We start from the raw sequence: 7656 nt of genomic DNA, 5'->3' as shown, positions 1-7656 counted from the left end.
CCCCCCACCACCGGAGTCTCCTCGTCGGCGGGAAGCCCCTCGCCCGAATTGTCGCCTAAGTTATAGCCTGAATCCCCTCAAATCGCCTGAATCGCCCGTTCGGAACACCGCCGCACCCGATGCTGCCGCTGCAAGGAGACCAAATTAAGGAGGCGAACTAACTCTCTGTTCACATCACCCGTTCATAATGTTCCATGTAGATGTCCCTCGATATTGTTATTATACCATCAACCATTATATACATGCTTTAGTGTGTTTATTTCACCCATTTCAGTATGTATATAATCCATATTGAAATATCCAGAACATCTTATACTACTATTTGTGAACAGAGGGAAACTGAATGGAAGTCACATACACCAAAAACACCAAATGAAATGGAAGTTGCAGAAGACACTCCTCCGCTCGGAAGGTTTTACAACAAATCATAATCACTATCACTGCACACTGATAAAAGCCAAGTGAAAACTGCTGTGGATGAAAAAAGAGCAACTATTACAAGAGAAATGCTGAGGCGGCATTTCTGTCGATATCAAAGCTTATATTACACACCGTTATACACTTTATTCTGTCTGTGTTCGATAAAACAGGGAGTGTACTACACAAGACGAGAGAACCAGAATCACCTCCGCTGCTTGGATGATCCTCTCGACTTGCTCGCCGCGCCCCTCGGGGGTTTCTTCTTGGCCTTGGGCGCCTCGCACTTGGGGCACAGCCAGTCGTCGTCCGGGACGCGGTCCAGGGGAGGGTCGCAGCAGTCGATGTGCATGCCGACCCCGCAGCCGACCGTGCCGTCCTCGCTGCCGCAGATCAGCATCACCTCCGCCCGGTCCGTGCTCCCGCAGGCTGCACAGCTCAGGTCATCATCGCCATCGTCCTCGGATGCTTCCAGGTTATCCGTGGCTACCTCCTGCTGGTTCTTCAGCAGCTTGTCCAGGGACTTGTTGGCCAGACGGTTCGTCTTGAAGAGGACGTGCGTGTCCAGGGGGTAGCCAGGCTTGCAGACGTACTCGACCAGATAGTCGGCGCTGATGCACGGGATGTCGTGACGGATGAACTCTTGGACCCATGCGTCCACGCTGGGCATGCCCGCTGAGATCACAGCGAAGTCGACACCGGAGTCCAGGAACCGAGTGTATGGCGGTGCGGTTGCTAGGATGTTGCCGTCGCCTGCACGCACCGCACGCTTCACCGTATCCTGGTAGGGATGAACAAGAAAGTTCTTAAGATGAACCGGAGGACAAAGAACGATGGAACCTCCGTATGGCAGGGAGGTTGCTAGGATGCAGGTGCTACATAAGCTCACAATGCATGCATTGCTCTGTCAGAAGTATTTTATCACTGATAATTTTGGCAGGTAAGTTGATTGACAAACAAGACTCACCAGTGACAGAGCAATGAGCTGTCCATAGACGACTATCTGCATTCCGTAGAAGGCACCATGACCCATCTGCTGCCTTAGAACACGCCATTTCCTGGGAGCTTCAAAGCTAATCGTTTCACCCTCATTGAGGCCCGTACCAGACCATTCAAACGGCTCTTCAGCCAATAACTTGCCAGCCTCATTGCAAGAGGTCAAGTAATCACTCTTGAGGATCCACCTATTTCAGGAGAAAAGGAGCTAACATTCAGATTTGTGACGTGGCAGACTTTAGCAAGATAGTAAGTAGGTAAGACAAAATGCAAGCCACGTGCATATGTAGCAAACATGTCATTTTTTTTCAATTAAGCAGTATATTATTTTCTTTCTGGTCTCATTGACGAAGGACTACAAAATAAGTAAATAAGAAACTGTTAGCTATACTGCAAAATTTAAGTTCCTAGGGATCTAGATCACGGTTTCAGTTTGTACCTGCCTGCAGCAGCAGCTGCAAAGAACTTCTCAGTTCTCCTAAGGGGGTTCGGGGCAATAAAATGTGTTGCTTGATATGCCCAATGATGTGAATCCCTGCAAACTCGTCCCTTCAGGCGTCTAAGTATTGACCGGTATTCTTTTCTCTGCTGACGATGTCCACTTAAAATAAAGCATGCAGGGTCCAATGTGATCAAGGTTCCAGCTCCATTTCCTTCAATCCCTCCATGCTTTTCAAGAACGTCCGTGTTGTTCTTCATTGATTCCAAAGCAAATTTGGAATTCAGATCACCATTTCCACAATTGGATTCCAAGGCAAATTTGGAATTCAGATCATGGTTTTGTCGGTTCTCATTATCATGGTCTGAAGGAGTTTTATTTCTTGCACTAGATCTCAGCTTAGAATTGTGTATTCCTTCTGACTTGTCTACGGTGACAGTATCTTTGCTACCATGGTCTTGTCGGTTCTCAGTGTCATGGTCTGAAGCAGGAGCTTTATTTCTTCCCCTACTTCTCAACTTAGAATTGTGCATTCCTTCTGACTTGCCTACGGTGACAGTATCTTTGCCACCATGATCTTGCTGGTTCTCATTGTCATGTTCTGATGCAGGAGCTTTATTTCTTGCACTAGATCTCAACTTAGAATTGTGAGTTCCTTCTGACTTGTCCACAGTGACAGTATCTTTGCTACCATGGTCTTGTCGGTTATCGTTGTCATGGTCAGAAGCAGGAGCTTGATTTCTTTTACTGCATCTCAACTTAGAAGTGTGCATTCCTTCTGACTTGTCTATCCCTCCATGCTTGTCAAGCATACCTGTTTTGTTCTTCTTTGATTTCAAAGCAAATTTGGAATTCAAACCACCATTTCCATGACTGGTTTTCAAACTGAGATCACCATGGTCTTGTTGGTTATCATTGTCATGCTCTGAAGCAGGAGCTTTATTTCTTCCACTACTTCTCAACTTGGAATTGTGCATTCCTTCTGACTTGTCTACTGTGACAGTATCTTCGCAAGACAATTCAGATACGTCTCTCGTACCATCATTATTGTCTTTCAGGGAGTCTTGGCCGGCAGTTGCTTTCTCAATATTGCATTCACTTTCCATTCTCTTTGATGAGAATGTTTTAGCTGCAGATACAATGCTACTACCAATTTTGCAATGCTTGCTGCCTGACTTGTCTTCCACATTTTTTATTTTCCTCTTGGCAACCACTTTCCTAACTCTAGTTCTCAATATGTTCTCAGGGGAAACTGTGCCACAACCATCCACACTTGCACTGCTTGAAAGCTTTTTGGGGTCATCTTTAACATTTTCTGAAGGAAACAAGTCATCAAACAGTGACTCTGCAGGGACTGTTTCAGCTTTATCAACTGGTGGTTCAATGGTCGTGCTGGTGTCAGATTTTCGAGACTTCTTAACAACTGTATTTTTCACTCTGGTATTAGGCAACTTCTTGGGTGACTTTCTTCCATGTTCATCATCATTTGCGCCGCTACAAAACCTCTTAGGGTCTGTCTCGATATTTTCCTGAGAAATCACCTTACTCAACTCCAAATCAGATTCTACATGTGCATCATTTAACTCGGTGTGAATACTCTGTTGTCTCTTCGCAAGGGCACTTCTTCTCGCTCCACCAACTGGAACCTTCTTTGGAGGTGTTGTCTTTCTTTCTGTTGCACTTGCACTACTGGTGTCCTTTTCAGAGGTTGCACCAGCATGCGGGCGAGGAATCATTTTGCCAGTCTCTGATTCAGAAACTACTGCCTTACCATTGCCAACCAATGATACATCAACCTCCATGCTAGCACCACGGGGCCTCTTGGCACCTGCATTCTTTGCTTTAGGAGTTGCTATGTTCTGTGGTACCATGAGAGCCTCACTTGAAGAGTGGATCTCGATATTTTCCTGAGTAGTCACCTTACCCAACTCCAAATCAGATCCTACCTGTGCATCATTTGTCTTAGTGTGAACACCCTGTTGCCTCTTCGCAAGACCACTTCTTCTCATTCCACCAACTGCAGCCTTCTTTGGGGACTTTGCTTTCCTTTCTGTTGCACTTGCACTACTGGTGCCCTTTTCAGACGTTACACCAGCATGCTGGTGAGGAATCGTTTTGCCAGTCTCTGATTCAGAAACTACTGCCTTGTCATTGTGAACCACTGATCCATCAACCTCCATGTTAGCACTGTGGGGCCTCTTGGCACCTGGGTTCTTTGCCCTAGGAGTTGCTATGTTCGTTTGTACCATCACGGTCTCATCTGAGGATTGGGTCTCAATATTTTCCTGAGAAGTCACCTTAGTGAACTCCAAATTGGATCCTACATGTGCATCATTTAACTTAGAGGGAACACTCTGTTGCTTCTTAGCAAGGGCACTCGCCACTCTGCTAAGTGGAACCTTCTTCAGTGGTGTTGTTTGTTTTTCTGTTGTACTTGTACTACTGGAGCCCTTTTTAGAGGTCACACCAGCATACTGGTGAGGAATCGTTTTTTCAATCCCTGATTCAGAAACTTCTGCATTGCCATTGTTAACCACTGAACCATCAACCTCCATGCTAGCACTGTGGGCACCTGCATTCATTGCTATAGGAGTTGCTATGTTCTTTGGTACCATGAGGGTCTCATCTGGGGAATGGGAATGATGGTTAGCAGAAACTGTCATCCTGCTTGAGCTTGGGGTCCCCAATGCACCAGTTGCAATGTCTGTACCAACATATTTGTATTCTGCTGGCTGGACCTGATTTGGACTGTTCAAATTTCTTACTGCAACTTCCTCTCTATTGCCACTGATAACAGGAGGAGTTTGAACGGGAGCACCACTATCAGTGTTATCAGAACTTGCCAACCTACTAATGTTAGGAGTGCCTTGAGCTGCGATATCATGTGTATTGTTGACGACACTTTCTTCATTTCTGATCTGACCTGGAGTGTTCAGATGTCTATCCACAGCCATATTTTGATTATCATTGGGAATAATAGGTACATCAACCTCAGGATTGTGAGAAGTTCCTATGCTGTTTTTTGGGTTGGGAGTATGCTTAACTCCAGATCTGTTGTTGAATGGCTTTCGATCATCTTCTACTTCATCTTCTGAATCCTTGGCTTGCACCTCCATTATCTCTAGTTGCCAGCTACTGAATAAATAAATAGACAGAATTAATTTCCCTAGCAAGCATTATAGTTAAGATTATTATCCTTGGGTTGGGAGTATGCAACTGTACTTTTACTTGCCTCTTGTTATAATCATCTACTGGAAGAATTTCCCATGACTTTAAGCTGCAAAGGAAAAAAAAATCAATAATATAACTATATTTAACATGTGAACTTTATAGTTAAGATTATTATAAAGAAAAGCTTATGTGCAGTACCAATCTTCCAACCACCGGTGATTAGCAAGCTTGATCCCCAGCCTTTTGGCAAGCTCATACTTCTCACCTGGTTCATTTGAAAAAACAAGATGTCACAATCAAGGAGCATATAACAATTTCTCATGCACAAAGAAATGATCCAAAACAGACATTCGATAGGCATGTTGCGATTTATTTGAAGTTACTGAGAAGCCTATGTTTCATCAGAGGCTTTCTAAGCGATACAAAGAGTAACTTTTCTTCCCAAGATACACGGCACACTTTTTACCAAATCTCACAACTTCTTATGCTCATCATAAAACACTATTTAAAGATCTTCCTCTCTGGTTTCTATTATCACAAACCAGCAGTTCAAACTACAAGGACCAAAAACAGAAAAGGAAGAAACCAAACTGGAAAAGGAAAGATCAGGAGCACGCGGGCATCATATTTTGTACACCACACATATCAAAGGTTGTCTATGATCATGAGATTACTTTTATATGGCTCACATAAAGACAAGAAAAGCAAATACTGACAATGTGATGCCATCTATGCGTTCAAGTAGTGTTCAACCACCAAATGACATCAAAAAATTTTACTCAACATTTCCACTTGTGCCGGCTCCCTCTGACCTAAAACGTGAACCAGAGTGGCTGGTATTATTTTTATTAATTTGGCTAGCTAAGTCTATGTGACACCAAGATACCAATTTTGGGTATAAGATTCTTAGTTTCTTACTGGTCCATAGAGTTAGTTCTAGCAACAAAATTATAAGCATCATATCCAAAGCAAAGAGCCACAAATAACAGTAATAAGAAATAAAGTTTTCATGTCAGCTTTCACAAATGTATGGTCAGTACTGAAAAATAACAGCAACGAAAGTGCGTGGAGCGAAAAGCGACAAAACAAAAATGACTTGTATATGCGTATTTATGGCACTGACTGGCTGCTAAAAGTAACAAACCTTCAAATTTATAGCACACAAGATGAGTGACTACATGCCCTAACAAAGGCTTGGAGAACTGTGCGCCCATCAAAGAGACCATTTTCTGCATTTAGAATGAAAAAGGAACACTATAAGTCAAGATATATAACTGGTGAACCACAAAATCCATGAACTCGACTACATATCAGGAATCTGCCAACAAATTCCACAAAAACAAGGTACTGTGGCATCAACATAAGGACAGGTAAACAAAATTATCCTCAAGACTACATATATGACACCCATGTGATGGGTCCAAACCAAATAGGAACTGTTTGCTATAGAAAAAAAGAAAAGTAATTGGGCTATATGTTATGGTCAGATGAACTAAATAGTACTCCCTCCGTTCCTAAATAAAAATCTTTTTAGAGATTCCACTACAAACTACATACGGATGTATATAGACATATTTTAGAGTGTAGATTCACTCATTTTGCTCCGTATGTAGTCCATAGTGAAATCTCTTAAAAGACTTATATTTAGGAACGGAGGGAGTAGTAGTTAACATTTCACCATCTAAAGCAGTCACTCAACTCCTGGAATACTACAAAGAAATCAGAAACGTGAGGCTAGTGTATTCTATAGCTAACCATGGGTGTGACACAGTTCTTTTGGGTTGAGCTGACCCAACAAAAACAAAATTCAACTCTGAAGCATGTGCGCTCAATGTTACATGCACTTCCACTTAAATTGGTGCTGCAATGATGAAAACACCTTACAGATCATCGGTCATGATGCTATGAATTCGAAAGGAAGCTCTAGAACGGGATTATTATAAGTCAAAAATGGAACAACACGATGTGACAAAAACTCCACCTTGATGTGTTATGTTTAAAGGGAATCAACTAAAGGCTGCCATAACTCGTGCTTCAGAGTTTTTGACTAGGGAGATACGAGTGGCAAGCCGTTACCATTATATCTTCACGGTCATTCCTTTGGTACCCGGTCAGACAAATCTGCAGCGAGTCGCTGCCTGGTATTCCGTTCAAATCTTTTGTTGGCCAGTAAATAACCTGGCAAAGAAAAAAAATCCTGCTTCATCAGGAAACTAAACCAGTGACAGAAGTGTGGCCAGTATGTTAGCAAGGAAACGGACCCTGTCGGCGTCGGCGAGAAAACCACGGTCGAGGCTATCGTCCACCCAGAGCTCGCTGACGACCTTGTTCCCTTGCGCCCGCGCCGCCGCGCACACGGGGTCGTCCTGCACACGCAAAGCCCCAAATCGGTCCCAGATCCCCAAGAAAGCCACGGCGAAGAAACAAGAAGCGGAGAGCCGTGGTATGCGAGACTCACGTAGACGCGGCCGCAGGCGACGACGTGGGTGCACCCGCCGCCGAGCCTCCCGGCGTCGGCGCCGCCGCGCCGCACCATCTCCGACCGGTACTGCAGGAAAGGCGGCAACGGAGGTTAGCGTCCGACAGAAAAAGGGCCGGGCGCGCGGGGGGGGAAGTGGGAAGAGAAGGGGCGG

General features: G+C 44.3%; 1 protein-coding gene across 1 annotated transcript; it reads right to left on the bottom strand.

The window, feature by feature from the left end:
* Nucleotides 1-340: 340 nt before the first annotated feature.
* Nucleotides 341-7568, bottom strand: LOC119322590 (BRCT domain-containing protein At4g02110-like). Its single transcript, XM_037596074.1, has 9 exons — nucleotides 7482-7568; nucleotides 7285-7389; nucleotides 7100-7201; nucleotides 6168-6252; nucleotides 5222-5288; nucleotides 5085-5129; nucleotides 1853-4987; nucleotides 1385-1601; nucleotides 341-1198 (listed from the first exon to the last, which is right to left on the bottom strand). The coding sequence occupies exons 1-9, from the start codon at nucleotides 7557-7559 to the stop codon at nucleotides 623-625; spliced, it is 4410 nt and encodes a 1469-aa protein (XP_037451971.1). The 5' UTR covers nucleotides 7560-7568; the 3' UTR covers nucleotides 341-622.
* Nucleotides 7569-7656: the final 88 nt, after the last annotated feature.

The sequence above is a fragment of the Triticum dicoccoides genome, chromosome 6B (assembly GCF_002162155.2).
Source record: "Triticum dicoccoides isolate Atlit2015 ecotype Zavitan chromosome 6B, WEW_v2.0, whole genome shotgun sequence".
In the NCBI taxonomy this organism is placed as follows: domain Eukaryota; kingdom Viridiplantae; phylum Streptophyta; class Magnoliopsida; order Poales; family Poaceae; genus Triticum; species Triticum dicoccoides.
The sequence above is the reverse complement of the archived record's forward strand: the minus strand, read 5'-3'. Positions and strand labels throughout refer to the sequence as shown.

What these genes read in the sequence shown, in the direction of transcription:
- LOC119322590 (XM_037596074.1), bottom strand. Translation starts at nt 7,559, where the DNA reads ATGGTGCGGCGCGGCGGCGCCGACGCCGGGAGGCTCGGCGGCGGGTGC. An exon ending in GTAGATGATTATAACAAGAG is followed by an intron (nt 4,988 to 5,084) that starts GCAAGTAAAAGT and finishes TTATTTATTCAG; the next exon opens with TAGCTGGCAACTAGAGATAA. An exon ending in AGCTCATTGCTCTGTCACTG is followed by an intron (nt 1,199 to 1,384) that starts GTGAGTCTTGTT and finishes CATCCCTACCAG; the next exon opens with GATACGGTGAAGCGTGCGGT.